The sequence below is a fragment of the Podarcis melisellensis genome, assembly GCF_964234715.1.
Source record: "Podarcis melisellensis genome assembly, chromosome: 13".
Classification (NCBI taxonomy): Eukaryota; Metazoa; Chordata; class Lepidosauria; order Squamata; family Lacertidae; genus Podarcis; species Podarcis melisellensis.
The window spans coordinates 35750710-35770807 of record NC_138545.1 but is presented as its reverse complement, the minus strand read 5'-3'; the positions used below and the strand labels follow the sequence as shown (position 1 = coordinate 35770807).

The 20098-nt window shown below is 47.2% G+C and overlaps 1 protein-coding gene across 2 annotated transcripts in view; it reads right to left on the bottom strand.

Annotated features, from left to right (window-relative positions):
- Window positions 1-20098, bottom strand: part of ITGA3 (integrin subunit alpha 3) — an 86543-nt gene that overhangs the window by 38741 nt on the left and 27704 nt on the right. For both annotated transcript variants that reach the window (XR_014162165.1, XM_081883862.1), the window contains exon 2: window positions 1549-1676. Coding sequence is in view for 1 of the 2 variants with exons in the window: in XM_081883862.1 (XP_081739988.1) it covers window positions 1549-1676 (128 nt within the window). In the remaining variant the exon portion in view is untranslated. The remainder of the gene's footprint in view (window positions 1-1548; window positions 1677-20098) is intronic.

Below are 20098 nucleotides of genomic sequence, written 5' to 3'. Positions count from 1 at the left end.
GGCTTCACACAAAAAACAGAATGCAGATTTCATAGCTGCAGAAAGACAGATACTATTGTATAGTTTAATTACGGATTAATTTAATAGTTATAAATCACTTGGAAGTTGTTCTGGAATATAAGCAGTATATAAGAGAAGGAAGGAAGGAAGGAAGGAAGGAAGGAAGGAAGGAAGGAAGGAAGGAAGGAAGGAAGGAAGGAAGGAAGGAAGGAAGGAAGGAAGATAAAAATCACATATGAATGGATCTTGTTTGAAATCAGTAATCAAAGCTTTAGGCACTACAGAGCAAAGAGATATCCTGATAATTGATAAGCAACTTCAAGCAAGTTTTATCTGGAAACCTAACAGGAACCAACAGAGGAATAATCAGGGCTTGCTGTTTATCACTTCATTTGCAATAATGATAATCAGGGTTTTTTCTGGGGGGATGCAGGGGTACTCATACCCCTAAACATTTTGTGAATCTAAGTTTGGCCTCACTGAGGGGAAGTATTTCAACATGAGTAGGAAAATGAGAGTACCCCTAAACATTTCCAGAAAATAATAATAATAATAATAATAATAATAATAATAATAATAATAATAAATAATGTTCTGCTGTTTGCTTTGCATTTGCCCTCACAACTTCCCTGCGAGATACCTGAGATGCTTGCTATATAAATGGGGAACAGAAGCCTTCCCTATGTGGAAAGACTGTAGCTGAAAAATATATCCATCACCATCATCATCATCATGATCTTCTTCTTCATCATCATTTTATTAGATTTATTACTCATATTTCACCCGAAAGTCTCAGTGTAGGTTACAATGCCACCAGTAATGCAGTTTAAAACCAAATAAAAACAACAGTACGTAAATAGAAAAAAAATACATTAATTAACCATTTCCACAAAAGGAAATCGTTTCACCAAAAATAGTTTTCAGCTGTCAAAGGCCGGGGTGAAGAGAGAAAAGTTGGATAATGGTGATGTCAGGTGCACTTCTACAGGGAGTGAGCCCCCCTGTTCGGGGGCTGCCACAGAGAAAGCCCTCTTCTGCACTTTACATTTTGAGAGTTGCATCTCTCCAAACAATATCTAATATGATACAGATTGGCTTCAATTTACCCTTTTTTGCCTACTACACCAGCCAGATCCACCCATTCTGTATAGCCAATCTGCAATGTCCATCTTGGAACCGAGTCTACAAGCTGATCTCACGGCTACAACATCCGGTCTAATTTCTGTACTTTTCTCTGTCCTCTTTTTTTAAAAAAACTTTTCCTAGTCTCCTCATCCTAGAACATTTCGCCTGATGGAGAACCAAAAGCTGGACACAGTTCTGCGACATTCAGGTTGGTCCATCTCCTAATAAAGGCTCTCCAAAATTAGAGACAGAAGAGTTTGTGCTGTCTTTCCTGCGGGTGGTGAGAGCCCCCAAAAAACACCTCGCTCTGCAATCTAACAGATTGTGGATGCACCATGAGATCTCTAGCCCAGTCCCTCTGTCCTTCCCGAAACTTTGCAACCTGCCCTAGTGAGGGGCTCTCCTTTGCACATGCCCACGTACTTTTCACCTTGATGTCCACCCTCTCGCAGTCATCAGTGGCCGCTGTCAGAGGGCAAGCATACATAGCACCCATTCGCGTGGCGTTCTCCATCCCTGTAGCCGTATCGCGAGGAGCTCCAGCAAGCAGCCTGAAGAAAGTGAGAATAAAGAATAATAATTATTGAATTAGAGTCGGTGGAAGGGGAGCAGTTGCTCACAATGAGAAACCACGGCTGCAACATAATTTGGAAGAGATGGTATGCTCATTCCCGTCTTGGGGGAAAATACTTCACAGAATCATAGAATTGTAGAGTTGGGTTTTTTAACAAAAGTATTTTTTTAACAAAATACTTAAAAAAAACCCCACTTTTGTTAAAAAACCAGAAGCCTTTTTACTGGGTATAGTGGGTGAAGCGATAACATGGGAAGATAAAAGACTGTTTATGTATGCAACAACTGCGGCAAGAATTCTTTTAGCCCCAAAATGGAAACAACAAAAAGTAACGATGAAAGAAGAGTGGCAGATGAAGATGATGGACTTTGCAGAACTGGGGAAGCTGATAGAAAAAATCCAAAACCAGCACGATCAAGTATTCCAAAAGGATTGGAGTAAATTATCTCCCTAGTTATCACCCACTTGGACTACTGCAATGCGCTGCCTTTGAAGGTAACCCAGAAACTGCAATTAATCCAGAATGCGGCAGCTAGACTAGTGACTGGGAGCGGCCACCGGGACCACATAACACCGGTCCTGAGAGATCTGCATTGGCTCCCAGTACGTTTCTGAGCACAATTCAAAGTGTTGGTGCTGACCTTTAAAGCCCTAAACGGCCTTGGTCCTGTATACCTGAAGAAGCGTCTCCACCCCCCATCGTTCAGCCCAGACACTGAGGTCCAGCGCCGAGGGCCTTCTGGTGGTTCCCTCATTGTGAGAAGTGAGGTTACAGGGAACCAGGCAGAGGGCCTTCTCAGTAGTGGCACCTGCCCTGTGGAATGCCCTCCCTTCAGATGTGAAGGAAATAAGCAGTTATCCTATCTTTATAAGACATCTGAAGGCAGCCCTGTTTAGGGAGGTTTTTAATATTTAATGCTGTATTGTTTTTAACACTCGATTGGGAGCCACCCAGAGTGGCTGAGGAAACTCAGCCAGATGGGTGGGGTATAAATAATAAATTGTTATTCTATAAATTTATATGATATCTGATTATTGATTATTGTAAGCAATTAACATCACTAGCAGGGTTGTCTGAAGACCTGTAATGAGAAATTTTCTATCTTTCTATCTTTATTTAAATTTTGATCCATTCTGTAATGAGTGCAATTAGAACTGGAAAACGTACAAAATGCAATGTTATAAAGGTTCCGTTCAAAAGCTATGAGGCGGGAGGGAAGGAAGTTGATAGGCTCTAGAGAGCCAGGGCGGCAAAGTGGATAATGGTGATGTGAATGTATAATATTAAATGGAAAATAACATCCCTGCCGCATGGCTGTTCAGTCTCTGCTTTAAAAACCTGCAAGGAAAAGGCAGTCCATGATGCAGAAGTTTGTCTTTTTCCAGAGCGCTGTGGCCGAACCAGGGAGAGTCATAAAATGGTTTCTCCAGACACCTGCTCACTGTGGGGCCCAGTTTGGGCAACTGCTCATCACAACAAAATCTCGGGTTTTTTTTAATGCTAGGTCTATTCCACCTCAGTTCATGTTTTGAGAGAGACGAGAGTGTTTTTGGGTATGAGCAGAGTGCCTTTCCCTCCTTGCTGGTCCGTGATTGGTGTTTCCAGGAAAGAGCACCTGGCTCAGAAAGCGGAACTTCCAAGCAAGTTGAAACTCAGCACTTCTTATTTTGGAAATTAAATACCACTTCACACCAGCAACTTGACCTCCAAACCGCCTCCATTTGGAGCAGCACGCTTTGCCTGCTCTTCCTTCCTCCCCGCATTTGTTTTTAAAAAGAACATTTTAATCCCTCCTGATCTTTGGTAAAGCTCCAGGTGGCTCGTAAGGGAAGTAAAAAAAAAATAACCCTAACGCAAAATTGAAAACACATCAGCTCTAAAAGCAACCCACATTCCAGTCAGGCAAAAAAACATTCACGAAGGGTGAGAAGCAGGAATGGTAAGAGATGTAACTGAGGGGAGGCTGTTGAGGAGAGTCCTGAGGTACCAGAGGGAGACGTCTTGGAGGGCTGTATTTGGCCCATGGGACGGAGGTTGCCCACCTCAATCTTTAAACTCATATCTAATTTGATCAGGCATGAAACTACAGCAGCATCAGCAGCTAGCCTGTCAAAGTAGCTAGTCCTCTGTGAGGAGAGGCTTCTTCCATTCCAGCAAAATATTACTTCCATCCTGGCACAGAGGCAGCTGGGGCGTGCGTTCCACTGCACTCTAAAAACACAGCTGTATTTTTTCAATGTTGTGGGCAAGGCGCCTCTCGCGCTAGACAAAGGAAAGAAAGCAAAAGAACGCGCCAAGGGAACATTTCACAGTGGCAGGTGGCAGGCGGGAGGAAAACATTAAGCGCAAAAGCCATGGATGGATGGAACGTATGTGCATGAACTAGAGAGGGTATGAACTGCTGCATGAAGGCGCACAGGTAACTGCACTGCAGCATTAATGCACATCGGAAGGTGAGAGGTGGGAGATGCTGAATATGGGCTCCCTGTTCTGTGGGGATCTGCTATAGGGTCCCCAAATTGCCTTATGCCTCCATGTCGGCTATTCTTGTAAATGTACATTGCAAAGGCCTCTTAATTCTCCAGTGCTCTCTTATCCACAGGGAACAAATTCCCAGATCTCCGGAATGTATCACTACTTGGGGACAGCAACAATATACAGTGGTACCTCGGGTTACAGACGCTTCAGGTTACAGACTCCGCTAACCCAGAAATATTACCTCAGGTTAAGAACTTTGCTTCAGGGTGAGAACAGAAATCCCATGTCAGCGGCGCAGCAGCAGCGGGAGGCCCCATTAGCTAAAGTGGTACCTCAGGTTAAGAACAGATTCAGGTTAAGAACAGACCTCCGGAACAAATGAAGTTCTTAACCCGAGGTACCACTGTATAGGGACGTGGGTGGTGCTGTGGGTTAAACCACAGAGCCTAGGACTTGGCAATCAGAAGGGTGGGAGTTCGAATCCCCACAATGGGGTGAGTTCCCGTTGCTCGGTCCCAGCTCCTGCCAACCTAGCAGTTCGAAAGCACCTCAAAGTGCAAGTAGATAAATAGGTACCACTCCGGCGGGAAGGTAAACGGCGTTTCCGTGCGCTGCTCTGGTTCGCCAGAAGCGGCTTAGTCATGCTGGCCACATGACCCAGAAGCTGTACGCCGGCTCCCTTGGCCAATAAAGCGAGATGAGTGCCGCAACCCCAGAGTCAGCCATGACTGGACCTAATGGTCAGGGGTCCCTTTACCTTTACCACTGTATAAGCAAGCAGTATTTATTCTCCCAGTTTAACTGTGGAACTCAACGGCCTGGTCTGCATGCCAAACTGAGCAAAATATATTGCCAGGTAAATAGGTACAACTAGATGCTCCATTGTTAGGTACAGGTTCAGTACCTACTGCCAACCTGCATCTACAAGGACAAAATAGGCATTCACCGAATCATAGAGTTGGAAGGGACCACCAGGGTCATGTAGTCCAACCCCCTGCAATGCAGGAATCTCCAACCCACAATCCTGAGATTAAGAGTCTTACGCTCTACCAACTCAGCTATCTATCCCTGACTTGTTGAAAGGGGCAGTGTAGGAAAGTTGCCAAATAAGGATTTCTGACGTCACCACCTCAAGAACCCGGAAAATACCATCATCACTGTTTTCAGTTTAGGAAACATCCCCTTATTTGGGATACAAATCAGCCTTTCCTTAGAAATTTCCTTAGAAATTCCTTAGTCATTTGTGGACTTGCCCCTAAGGTCATGTGGAGCTGATGGGGCAGAAGATGGGCTGAGATGTTTCTACAAATGGTCACCTCTGCAGATTGAAAGAGTGTTTTTGTGCCAGTGCTCACATGTGAGAGATTAGAATTGAAGGGCTAGGCTAGAAAGTGGAGGCAGAGAGTATTGGGGAGCTGGAGCAATGACAGAGGGATGATGTTCTCACTGCGATGGGAAAGGAACCTGCTCAGTGCCCAACAATATCTGAATGATATCTGATTTTCAACATTGTGATATATCACCAGCTAAACCAGCTATCGAGAGCTGGACCATAAAGAAGGCTGATCGCTGAAGAATTGATGCTTTTGAATTATGGTGCTGGAGGAGACTCTTGAGAGTCCCATGGACTGCAAGAAGATCAAACCTATCCATTCTGAAGGAAATCAGCCCTGAGTGCTCACTGGAAGGACAGATCCTGAAGCTGAGGCTCCAAGACTTTGGCCACCTCATGGTGGGAAAGACGGAGGGCACAAGGAGAAGGGGATGGCAGAGGACGAGACAGTTGGACAGTGTTCTTGAAGCTACCAGCACGAGTTTGACCAAACTGTGGGAGGCAGTGGAAGACAGAAGTGCCTGGCGTGCTCTGGTCCATGGGCTCACGAAGAGTTGGACACGACTAAACGACTAAACAACAACAACAAAACCAGCTATCACGATGAACAATATATCGTCAGGTCATAATCATGAAACCGAGATCATTATATGCACTCAAGCTGCACGTATAAAAACAGGATCGTGTAAAAGAGAGGGCAAAACATAAGGGCAGGGAAGCCCATGCCCTTGGATTAATGCAGACCCCCCCCCGGCATGGCTCTGGCGAGCTTTGCCAAGAGACCTCTTGACATACGGATGTTGCCTCTGTGACTCATCATGCCCTTTGTGCGCGAGAGATGTGATTTGTGCGGGAAATATTTTGCCTCCCAGATAAAAGGTGCATGAGTCATCAGATGAAGCATGCTTTTCGGCTTCCCGCAGGGACGCCACATCCAGCCAGCCTAGCCCCCCAACAATGAATGGGTAAGAAACGGAAGCTGAGCAGCAGGCATCTCTCACCTGTCCTGACTCAATCCGTGAATCATTTGCAAGCGGCAACTTCCCCTCCTGCTCCTGCCAGCGCTTAGGAATTTGCTCTCTTATATCCTGACTGTGTGTGTAAGAGAGAGTGCCTTTAGGTCATAATTTTATCACACGTCTGCCCAGCGTATCTCTCAGTGCTAAAAACTGCTGCTTCCTTCAGCTGGGAGGGGAGCACAGGTGCAGCCATTTGAAGTGCATTTGGGGTTTTTTTTGGGGGGGGGGTGTTCAAATCCGTTTGCACCACAATTAGTAGTATAGTCGTATCTTGGATACCGAATGCCTTATGAGTCGAACTTTTTGGCTCCCAACCGCCGCAAACCTGGAAGTGTGTCTTCCGTTTTGTGAACATTCTTTGGAACCCAAACGTCTGACGCGGCTTCCATGGATTCTGATTGGCTGCAGGAGCTTCTGGAGCGGTACCTATTTATCTACTTGCACTTTGACGTGCTTTCGAACTGCTAGGTTGGCAGGAGCAGGGACCGAGCAATGGGAGCTCACCCCATCGCGGGGATTCGAACCGCCGACCTTCTGATCAGCAAGCCCTAGACTCTGTGGTTTAACCCACAGCGCCACCCGCGTCCCTTCTCCAGGGTCTTAGGCAGGGATAATTCTCAGCCCTGCCTGAAGATGGCAGAATTCAAACCCAGGACGTTCTGCAATGCAGAGCATTTGCTCTGCTGCCACCAAACTATGGGCCCCTCCCTCAAAGATGGCCGTCATCAGACTGGGATCCTTTGATGTCAAAACGGACCCCGCGCCAAGACAAACTGTTTTATTAAGACAAATTGTTCTGCTATCGAGCTCCGGGACGTGACAGACAGGAAGCGCCCTTTGTCACATTTCTTTCACACCCTTTCACATTTCTGTCACGCCCTTCCTCCAAGAAGGTTGTGTGTGTGTGTCCCTGTGTGGCGGTGGCGGTGTCATTCCTTTCAAGCTCAAAGCAGGCCAGTGGCTTAGGCAGAGAGATTTGAGTTAGGCTGAAAAAAATGCAACATCCCCAAGGTGAGCCAGGTGGACATTTGAACCGGTCTCTTTCCCCTGCTGCTCTCTAATAGCTCGTCCATATTTTCCTTGGTTGTCTGCTTGCCCAGGGAAAAGGGCCCTTAGAATTTGAAGGAGGGGACTGGGCCCCCTTCAATCTTCTGCGGTGACTGATGCAAGGACGTCACACAGCACACTCATGTCACTTGTGCGTGCCACGCAGTCTGCTCATGTCATGCCTGCAAACCATGTGGCGTGCACGTCCACACATTGCACGTCACATGCGAGGGACGTGAACACACCGTGCGATGTGCTTCTGTCATAAGTGCAGTTCATGTCAGCCTCCTCAATCGCGGGGGTCAAGCCAGTGTGCTTGGCTCCAGTTGAGCGCTAAACAATGGTTCTCCCACACGGAAAAGCAGCAGGACAAGTGGAAGCATGGATAACAACAACAACAACAACAACAACAACAACAACAATTTATTTATTCCTGCCCATCTGGCTGGACTCTGGGCAGCTGCAAACAGAATACAGTGGTACCTCTGGCTATGAACTAAATTTGTTCCGGAGGTCCATTCTTAACCTGAAACCTTTCTTAACCTGAGGTACCACTTTAGCTAATGGGGCCTCCCCCTGCCGCCGCCGCTGCATGATTTCTGTTCTCATTCTTGGGCAAAGTTCTTAACCTGAGGTACTACTTCCGGGTTAGCGGAATCTGTAACCCAAAGTGTTTGTAACCTGAGGGGTTTGTAACCTGAGGTACCACTGTATTAAAAACATGATAAAACATCAAACATTAAAAACTTCCCTAAACAGGGCTGCCTTCAGATGTCTTCTAAAAGTCAGATAGTTGCTTATTTCCTTGACATCTGATGGGAGGGCATTCCACAGGGCGGGTGCCACTGCAAGCCATGATCAATTGAAGAAGAGAGAAGAAGAGTTTGGATTTGATATCCCGCTTTATCACTACCCGAAGGAGTCTCAAAGTGGCTAACATTCTCCTTTCCCTTCCTCCCCCACAACAAACACTCTGTGAGGTGAGTTGGGCTGAGAGACTTCGGGGGAAGTGTGACTAGCCCAAGGTCACCCAGCAGCTGCATGTGGAGGAGCAGGGAAGCGAACCCGGTTCCCCAGATTACGAGACTACCACTCTTAGCCACTACACCACACTGGCTCTCACTGGCTCACACTTAGCCTACACCAAGCCACTTTGGGGAGATTCAGGGGCAAAGCTGCTTCATGCTGTCAGTCAGGCTATAGAACTGTAGGCTAGGTGTTGCGTGAGACAGTTCTGTGACTCTCAACCGGGGTGATAAATCCAATGGGATTTGGATTAGCTGCAGAGAATGCGGCAATTGATCATGGCTTGTATCCAGCAGACTGGACACAAAGTAATATTCGGAACATGCGAAAGCAGCTTGAACCATAGAATCATAGAGTTGGAAGAGACCACAAGGGCCATTGAGTCCAACCCCCTGCCAAGCAGGAAACACCATCAGAGCACTCCTGACATATGGTAGTCAAGCCTCTGCTTAAAGACCTCCAAAGAAGGAGACTCCACCACACTCCTTGGCAGCAGATTCCACTGTCGAACAGCTCTTACTGTCAGGAAGTTCTTCCTAATGTTTAGGTGGAATCTTCTTTCTTGTAGTTTGGATCCATTGCTCCGTGTCCGCTTCTCTGGAGAAGCAGAAAACAACCTTTCTCCCTCCTCCATGTGACATCCTTTTATATATTTGAACATGGCTATCATATCACCCCTTAACCTCCTCTTCTCCAGGCTACACATGCCCAGCTCCCTTAGTCGTTCCTCATTAGGCATCGTTTCCAGGCCTTTGACCATTTTGGTTGCCCTCCTCTGGACACGTTCCAGAAGGACACTGACAAAGTGTTAGGCTTGTATTTTAGTTAGGATCGGGAAATAACCACTTGTTTGCCAGAGTACTGTAAGTGGACATTGGGACACGGGTGGCGCTGTGGGTTAAACCACAGAGCCTAGGACTTGCTGATCAGAAGGTTGGCGGTTCGAATCCCCGCGACGGGGTGAGCTCCCATTGCTCTGTCCCTGCTCCTGCCAACCTAGCAGTTCGAAAGCACCTCAAAGTGCAAGTAGATAAATAGGTACCACTCCGGTGGGAAGGTAAACAGCATTTCCATGCGCTGGTCTGGTTCACCAGAAGCGGCTTAGTCATGCTGGCCACATGACCTGGAAGCTGTACGCTGGCTCCCTCGGCCAATAAAGCGAGATGAGTGCCGCGACCCCAGAGTCGGCCACAACTGGACCTAATGGTCAGGGGTCCCTTTACCTTTACCTATAAGTGGACATAGTATCTTTTTATTAAGCCTTTGGTCTCTCGGCAAGCCCAGCTTTCTGCTCTCAATCAATCTGGCAGCTCCAGGAAGTCCAACTGGCATGACAAGGAAGTCATTGGGACAAAACACAATGGCTTTGAGCGAGTGCCAGCAATAGTACCAACCCACCCTGTTAAGGAAGAGGAAGAAGGGGGAGGGAGATGAAAATCCCAAGGCCAGAATCAGGGAGAGGGACTTTTTCTCCTCCTCCTCCTGCCTCCGTTTATATATCAGCAGCCCTCGGGCTTCTGTGGCTGCAGGGTCAAAAATGTGGCTTTTTGTGCATCGCAGAGAGACTTGCAAAGGAAAGAGGGGGCTGTGGAAGTACAACAGAGGCCTCAAATGTCAGCTTAACCCAGAACAGAGCCCCAAGCTTCCAGGCATTAACTGCATCAAACTGGAAAGGGGGGAAAGTACCAACAGTAAGGGAATGGCAGAATAAGTTATTAGACTACGCAGAAATGGCTCAATTGACAAATAGGTTAAGGGGAAATACAAACCAATCATTTACGCAAAAATGGGGTATGTTCAAGAAATACCTACAAAAAATATACCAATGATATAACATCTAGGGAAGCGTTTGAACGACCCTTGTGTAAATCAAATACTATTAAATAAGGAAAAACGGCACGATATGTTATAAGAAAGTACTAGAAATTATAGTAAGAGTAAGGTAAGAAGGATAAGTACATTCAATGTTGTAACTTACATCAGGAATGACGGGAAGTCTGTTTTGATATAATTTAGTTTATTGGATTTTTACTTTGGTTTATTTTTGTTTAGCTAGAGATTATAAGAAAAGAGCATGTGCAAGTACAAGTTTAAATCAATATTTAACGGTATAATTATTTAAAGTTGTTATTACTATCATTTTCTTTGTATTGTATTTCTATTGTATTTTACCTTTTCTTAAATTGTGTATGGATGTCAAGTAATAATAATCAAATTTTTAAAAGAAATAGAAAGAAAGAAAGAGGAAAACCCTGCAGCATTCTCCAGAGATGCCTTCACCAATCTAGTGCCCTCCAGATTTGGGGGCTTTTGGGGTGTGTGTGCATGATTCGCCTCCTCCTTTAATCCCCACAACAACCTTGTGAGGTAGGTTGGGCTGAGAGGCAGCGACTGGTCCACACTCACCAGTGAGCTTCATGGCCAAGTGAGGGATTTGAACCTGGGTCACTAAGGTCCTAGTTCAACCTTATAACTGTTATGTGCTGAAGTTCTCACCCTGGGCCAGCAGGGGGATGCTGTAGATAGTTTTCACTCAGGTCCACATATGCAAATAAGGAATTGAAAGTGACTTTCAGTGATTGGATAGTTACAGAAAGTGGTTACTGTTGCGTTGTAGAGGAGCTCTATATAAGCAGGTTGGCTGAACCCTTCAGTTCAGTTCTGTTCTGGCCTGTGAATAAACAAGAGCTGCCTGAAGAATCGCTGTGTCATCTGATATGTTCACCCACAACTTAACAATAACCACCGTACTATATGACTCCCACCAACCCTAGTTTCTGCTTTGCACGCTAGGGTGCTGTGGTTTGCATCAAGACAAACTGGGAGCAATTTTTTTTTTTAAAGTTTGTACATTTGAAAAGGGGTGAAAGGAGCAGGGGAATCTAGGCCCAGTGCAAATGACAACGACAAGCCCTCTTCTAAGTTGCAGGCCCCTGGGATACCTCCTAACAAAGTCCTTAGTGTCTGGAAATTTGCCAGCAGCCAGCTAAAACTGATCCTCTCTCCTTCCACTTTCACTACTGAGGGTTGCTACAGCTAAAAGACAAAGAACAGGATAAAATGGATTTCCCATCAATAAAATTCCCTGGTGCTAAATCAGGAGACAGGCTTCAGGGGTGGCTAATTCAGAACAGACACAGTGCCACTCGCTTGCAGCACTGTAAGAAAATAGCCCCCAGGGTCCATGCTGCTAGCGCCACATTTAGAATTTCTCATTCTGCATCCCAACTTAGAGCATTTGTAACCCACTAGTCAGCCAAAAAGGCACTTATATGTAGAGTGGCTTACAATGTGAAGAAGACAGTCCCTGCCTACGGGCATAAAACAAACAGACAGACACACACACAAGGGGAAAGGGACACGGAGGGAGGAGGAAAACCTCAAACTCAGGCACCGATTCCTAAGCCGTTGTTCTTCTACTGGCCAAATGGCTCAGTTCAGGGGTAGGAGGCACCTGACACAGCTTTCGGCAAAGCTGATGGAAAGAGGCCTGCTTCCCACTGAGGCAGACTGGTGGAATGGCTACAGGGGGGGAGGGCTGGTGGGGCTGGACTGTTGCTGCAGAGCTGGTGGGGCAAGCTCTGCTCCCCATTTGCCCCACAGAGGCAGTCTGATGCCCCTGCAGAACTATGGTTCCCTGGGAAGAGGGGTTGATTGTTAAACCACTCTGGAAACTGTAGCTCCGGGAGTGGGGATAGGGGTCTCCTAACAATTCTCAGCACCCTCAACAAACTGCACTTCCCAGAACTCTTTGGGGGAGCCACTGTTATGTACTGAAGTTCTCACCCTGGGCCAGCAGGGGGATACTGTAGATAGTTTTCACTCAGGTCCACATATGCAAATAAGGAATTGAAAGTGACCTTCAGTGATTGGATAGCTACAGAAAGTTGTTACTGTTGCTTTGTAGTTGAGCTCTATATAAGCAGGTTGGCTGAAACCTTCAGTTCAGTTCTGTTCTGGCCTGTGAATAAACAAGAGCTGTCTGAAGAATCACTGTGTCGTCTGATAGGTTCATCCACAACTTAACAGCCACGACTGTATGAAGTGGCATCATAGTGCTTTAAAAGTACAGTGCAGGTGGTGTTTGTGTGTGTGTGTGTAGTCCTCCTTCCTAACAGGGAGTACACTGAGATGGCCTTTAGTTCCCATTGCACTGACTCTGATGCTGTGGAATTTAAAATCCAGCACACAAGATTATAATCTTGCAGAATGCCTGAGCTTGGCAAAGATGTGAGATTTCTTCCTTTTCTTTGAAAGCACTGCCCCATGGAGAGAACCTCCTCCTCACACACACAGGAAAGGAAAGCTATAAGTGGATGTAATGATATAAGCCAGGAGCAGTGGAAGCGATTGGGCAGTGGAAGCGATGGAAGTGCAAGGCAGTTGAATTTCCCCTCCAGCCTCCCTGCAGCCTCTCGAATGCACTGTGGTCTTTGGGGCTGGGGACAGAGATGTCCTACTCTTCCAAAATTCACTTCCCTCTGCTTGTCCTTTTTTTGAACGAGGGTGTGATTTTGCAGGGTGTGGTTACTTTCGTTGTTGTTTAGTCATTTAGTCGTCTCCGACTCTTCGTGACCCCATGGACCAGAGCACGCCAGGCACTCCTGTCTTCCACTGCCTCCCACAGTTTGGTCAAACTCATGCTGGTAGCTTCGAGAACACTGTCCAACCATCTCGTCCTCTGTCGTCCCCTTCTCCTTGTGCCCTCCATCTTTCCCAACATCAGGGTCTTTTCCAGGGAGTCTTCTCTTCTTATGAAGTGGCCAAAGTATTGGAGCCTCAGCTTCAGGATCTGTCCTTCCAGTGAGCACTCAGGGCTGATTTCCTTCAGAATGGATACGTTTGATCTTCTTGCAGTCCATGGGACTCTCAAGAGTCTCCTCCAGCACCATAATTCAAAAGCATCACTTCTTTGGCGATCAGCCTTCTTGATGGTCCAGCTCTCACTTCCATATATCACTACTGGGAAAACCATAGCTTTAACTATATGGACCTTTGTTGGCAAGGTGATGTCTCTGCATTTTAAGATGCTGTCTAGGTTACTTACATGCTCTCATTTCCACCACCATCACCTTCATATATATATATACAGAGTATATATATTTCTACTCTCCTGCCTTTAGGCAAAGTTTTGCTCAGCGCTCACAAAAATGCACCAGGAGGACAGACTGGAGGAAAGGGGGGGGGAAGGATGTCCTCTGTGCCCCCCCCATGGGCACCTCTTCCCCTGGCGCCAGCAGTGGCAGAGATTGTAAAGCTAGTCCAAAAGGGATCCGCACTGGTGCCAGAGAAGCCAAGTGTAAACACAGCCAGGGAGTTGCGTCGAGAGAGAGAAAGAGAGGGAGGGAGGGAGAGATGGCGGGCATTCAGAGAGCCAAACTCTGGGCAAATGTCATTTCCCATTAGTCTATCTGCTTAAAGAGGCAGCTTGGCTCTGGCTAAGGGGGAATGGAGGAAAGATCGAAACAGAGATTACAGGCAGGAGACTGGAAAGGGAGAGCAGGGCAGGCTCAACACTACCACTTTAATCGGATAGAAAGCAGCGAAGAGAACCTTCCTTAGTCCACCCACAGGAGCAGGAAAAGCCCCTTCTTTGCCAGAAGTCCAGAAGGATGAGAGCTCAGTCCCCTTCCAGGACTTGAAGAACCCTTAGGGTAGCAGTTCAGCACTGCTTCTTCCCCTCAACTCTCCCCGCACCTGCTCTTCAGAACAAGACAGGCTGGACAGAGTAGAAACTGGTGCCCAAGTCCTAGCAGAGTCCTTCTTGCACTCTTGACTCTCATTGATCCATACACCAAGTCCTGCCCTGGGACATGGGCATGGCATGAACTAGGGTAAAGGTAAAGGGACCCCAAACCATTAGGTCCAGTCGTGGCCGACTCTGGGATTGCAGTGCTCATCTCGCTTTATTGGCTGGGGGAGCCGGCGTACAGATTCCGGGTCATGAGGCCAGCATGACTGAGCCTCTTTTGGCAAAACCAGAGTAGTGCACGGAAACGCTGTTTACCTTCCCGCCGGAGCGGTACCTATTTATATACTTGCACTTTGACATGCTTTCGAACTGCTAGGTTGGCAGGAGCAGGGACCGAGCAACGGGAGCTCAACCCGTCGCTGGGTTTCGAACCGCCGACCTTCTGATCGGCAAGTCCTAGGCTCTGTGGTTTAACCCACAGCACCACCCACGTCCCAATGAATGAGGGTAGGGAGGCTGAAAAACAGGAGCCCTGCTAGATTTCATTTAAACCTTCAGACCTCTGTTGAATGAGACCCAAAATCCTGCCTAGAATAATCCCTTTTGAGGCTGGGCAGTCGAGTTAAAACAGGGCTCAGTTTGTGGAGAGAGAGGAGTTTTTGGGTTCTCCTGAAAGCAGCAGCTTCTGCCTGGACCCCAATCCCAGGTGCTCTGAGGTGGGAAGATGGGAAGAGGCCTTACCTTTGAAGGAGACCCAGAAATGCAACTAATCCAGAATGTGGCAGCTAGATTGGTGAATGGGAGCGGCCACCAAGACCACATAACACCAGTCTTGAACGACCTACATTGGCTCCCAGTACGTTTCCGAGCACAATTCCAAGTGTTGGTGCTGACCTTTAAAGCCCTAAATGTCCTCGGTCCAGTACAGTGGTACCTCAGGTTAAGTACTCAATTTGTTCTAGAGGTCCGTTCTTAACCTGAAACTGTTCTTAACCTGAAGCACCACTTTAGCTAATGGGGCCTGCCAATGTGCTGCTGCCACGCGATTTCTGTTCTCATCCTGAAGCAAAATTCTTAACCCGAGGTACTATTTGTGGGTTAGAGGAGTCTGTAACCTGAAGCGTATGTAACCCGAGGTACCACTGTATATCTGAAGGAACGTCTCCACTCCCATTGTTCTACGTGGACACTGAGGTCCAGCGCTGAGGGCTTTCTGGTGGTTCCCTCACTGCGAAAAGCCAAGTTACAAGGAACCAAGCAGAGGGCCTTCTCGGTAGTGGCACCCGCCCTGTGGAACGCCCTCCCACCAGATGTCAAACACAACAACTACCAGACTTTTAGAAGACATCTGAAGGCAGCCCTGTTTAGGGAAGCTTTTAATGTTTGATGCATTACTGTATTTTAATATTTTGTTGGAAGCCACCCAGAGTGGCTGGGGAAGGCTGGCCATATGGGTGGGGTATAATTAATAAATTATTATTATTATTATTATTATTATTATTATTATTATTATTACTACTACTACTACTATACATCAGGCCAGTCAGCACCTCAAGAAGGTCTCTTGCCTAGCTCTGTTTAGGGCAGAGGTGGGGAGCCCCCAGTCTGCGGCCTGTGTGGCGTAATAGTTGGAGTGCTGAGGTAGCACCTGGGAGACCGGGGTTCGAATCCCCACACAGCCATGAAGCTCACTGGATGACCTTGGGCCAGTCACTGTCTCTCGGCCTAACCTACCTCACAAGGTTGTTGTGAGCAGGAAATGGGGAGGAGGAGAACTGTGCACACTGCCTTGAACTCTTTAGAAGGAAAGGTGAGATAAAAAGTCAATAAATGAATTTTTTAAAAAAAAATTGACCAGGCACATGGCCCAACGTGGTCCACAAGGCTATATTGCCAAACCATGCCCACCTGTCCCACGACTGATGTCAGGAGAGAGGCAGGTAGAGATTTGGCTGTGGGGCTGAGTTCCCCATGGGGAAGCTGCTCGCAGAGCCTAGCCATGCAGAAAGCTGTGTTGAAGTCACCTCCCATCAGCAGCTTCAGTAGCTTTCAAACATGCCAGATCTAAACAAAGCACTTTTGCAAGGCTATTTTCAGCTTGTCTGTACTTTGCTAAACCTCAGCTGCTAGGTGGCGAACTGCTTGGAAGTGAACTTTTTATGTATGTGACGACAACCGCCTGGGTGCTACTAGCCCAGAGATGGAAAGGAGACCAAGTCCTGACCAGAGAGGAATGGCAAACCAAGATGTTGGCCTATGCTGAAATGACAAAACTGACCGGAAAGCTCAGGAACCAAGAAGATAAAAACATCAATAAAGAATTGAGGGGGGGGGGGGAGAGATTATAATTTATCTAGGAGACCACTGTAAGCAGATGAAAACATTAGCAGGATTCTAATAACACTTGTATGGGACGCTGGTGGCGCTGTGGGTTAAACCACTGAGCCTAGGACTTGCCAATCAGAAGGTCGGCGGATCAAATCCCCACAACGGGGTGAGCTCCCGTTGCTCAGTCCCTGCTCCTGCCAACCTAGCAGTTCAAAAACACATCAAAGTGCAAGTAGATAAATAGGTACCACTCTGGCGGGAAGGTAAACGGTGTTTCCGTGCGCTGCTCTGGTTCGCCAGAAGCGGCTTAGTCCTGCTGGCCACATGACCCGGAAGCTGTTTGTGGACAAACTCCGGCTCCCTCGGCCAATAAAGCGAGATGAGTGCCGCAACCCCAGAGTCGTCCACGACTGGACCTAATGGTCAGGGGTACCTTTACCTTTACCTTTAATAACACTTGTAATGTAGCAAATACAGTGGTACCTCTGTTTGCAAACAGGATCCGTTCCGGAGGCCCGTTTGCAACCTTAACAGAACGCAACCTCCTTCTGCGTGTGCGCAGGGCACGATTCGCCACGTTTGCGCATGCGCTTGATGTCATTTTGCGTGTCTGCGCATGCATGAGTGGCGAAACCTGGAAGTAACCCGTTCCGTTACTTCCGGGTCGCCGCGGGACGCAATCTGAAAACGCGCAACCTGAAGCAAACGTAACATGAGGTATGACTGTATTATGGACAATATGGATAGATATAATATATGGATTACGAAATAATATGCAGCTGAGAAGGTGTACAATAGAATCCATGGAGGGGAAGGCGGGAAGTCCGGAGATTCGCAGGAATCTCTAAATATGGATATGTAGTTTGGATTGTTATAATTTTATATTTGTAAAATCAAACAAAAATTATTATTTTTTTAAAAAAGGAAAGGAAGTGAACCTTCACGGTGAGGGAAGCAATGCTCAACACAGAAGAGACAACGGAGGCTCTTCTTGCTTGCGAAGGTCTAAAGCTGGGAAAAGCCGAGTTGCTCCCTCCTTTCCCCAGATTAGCAGCTCTGGGCTGCTGGCACCAGCAGGCTGGCTTCATTCCACGTTAGCTCCTTCCCAGAGAACTCTGTGCCTTTATGGCTTTGCACTCCTTGTCCAGCTGGACCACCCACGGTTCAGACTAAAGGGGCAAGACCGAAGAACAAAGGGAATGAGATGTAAGGGAGATCTTAAGCTGTGCAGGTACAAAGTGGACTCGGTCTACCCAGCAGCCTCTCTGAATCACAACCCCTGCCCCTATTCGTTTGTGGGTTGAGAGAGGGGTTCCAAATGTCCCCACCACAATGGCAAGAAGATTCATGTTTTCCCCATCCTCAATCTGCAAAATCTAGGAGAAGGCAGCGTGTCCCACCAGTGTGAGTGTACACGATGTCTCCTGGTACGTGAAGGACCTGTTTTCAAATGCCATCTCTGTCAAGGACTTGCAAGGTGGCCTTGGGCAAACTGCTTCTTTGCAGCCTCAGTTTTTCATTGGTCAAAATGGGAATGATCTTCCTCTGTGTGTCTGGCACACACATGGGATGGGGGAAGAAATCCAATCCAGTTCCTACTGAAAGGTGAATCTGCCAGATCCACACTTTCTGAAACAATACATCAACTCTGAAATTCACGCTCCTCTGAATTTTGCAATGCAGTTCTCTACATGTGCCAAAATGCATATATATCGCTGCAAAGTGTGCATTAAAATGCATGTGTTTGTGAAAGGAGCACACAAAAATGCATTATTTTAGGGGAAATGGCTTTGCGGAAAAAAGAGAGAGTGCATATTAGGCAGAATTGTATACAAACCTGGGACTCAGCTAGATTGGAAAAAGTGTTTTATATGCGTTGTAGATGCATTATAACACTGTGACCTCAGACGGCGCTGTGGAGTTCCACTTTTGCCAACGTGATTTCTCATACAAAGTTTTCAACAGGCTTCCTCAACCTCGGCCCTCCAGATGTTTTTGGCCTACAACTCCCATGATCCCTAGCTAGCAGGACCAGTGGTCAGGGATGATGGGAATTGTAGTCTCAAAACATCTGGAGGGCCGAGTTTGAGGAAGTGTTTTCCTGAAATGCTTCTTTCTGTCTAGATCCAGCCTTGAATTCTAGGAGAAATTCACCCTAAAATGCTGGTGAATTTTCAGGACAATTTATTGATTTTTTTTATTGTCAATTGCTACAGGAGTGTGGAGAACTGAATTTAAGATTGGGGGGAAATGAGAAATGGAGAGAAACAGAAATGGACAGTTCTCTCCCTCCCTAACACACACATGAACTCTCACAACCAACCACCAAAGTCTCTACTCATCTGTGAATGCTGTCACTCACTTGGTTTGCATGGGGCACCCAAGAGCTCAGAACTTGTGCAACTTACCCCACCCTATTTTTTTCCCTTAGAAATATTAAGTAGTAGAATCAATTTTAGGGACGTGGGTGGTGCAGTGGGTTGAACCACGGAGCCAAGGACTTGCCGATCAAAAGGTCGGTGGTTCGAATCGCAGCGACGGGGTGAGCTCCCGTTGCTCAGTCCCAGCTCCTGCCAACCTAGCAGTTCAAAAGCACGTCAAAGTGCAAGTAGATAAATAGGTACTACTCTGGCGGGAAGGTAAATGGTGTTTCCGTGCGCTGCTCTGGTTTGCCAGAAGCGACTTAGTCATGCTGGCCACATGACCCGGAAGCTGTACGCTGGCTCCCTCAGCCAATAAAGCGAGATGAGCGCCGCAACCACAGAGTCAGTCACGACTGGACCTAATGGTTAGGGGTCCCTTTACCTTTACCTTTATCTTTACCTAGAATCAATTTTAAGCATTGAGAAAACTGCTTTAGTAAAGAGGGGGGTGGGTAGATTAATGATATCTCCATTCTTGGCCACTCACTGCTGTACACGGAAGCTTCAATATTTTTATCCATGGTTGATCCAGAGGAGAAGACATTGATGCATTCAGAAAATTGTCTTAATATATCAAAATATGAACGAGCCTTTTGCTAGGGCACATCAACCCCTTCCTCCTTCCCCAGTGCACTATAGCTAACCACAAAAGCCTTCAACTGACCATGGTTTAGAGCAGTGTTTCCCAACCGGTGTTCCGCGGCACACTAGTGTGCCGCCGGACGTTGCCTAGTGTGCCGTGGGAGGGAGGCGGGCGAGTCGGGCTAATCCTCCGACGAGCTCCACCTCCAGACCCATTGCTCAAATCCTTTAACCCAGGAGGGCGGGGAGGGGGGGGAGAAAGAGAAAAAAGAAAGGGTGGGGAAAAAAGAAGGGGAAGAGAAAATATTTTTTTTAAAAAAGGAAAGAGAGGGAAAAAAGCGAGGGATGGAGGAAGGGGAATAAACAGAAGGGGAGGACAATGAAGAGGGGCGGGGCTTGGCAGGCAGCAGATAACTGGGGAGGGGGGCGCGGCTGGCGGCGGCTCAAGGCAGGAAGGGAGGAGCTGCCTC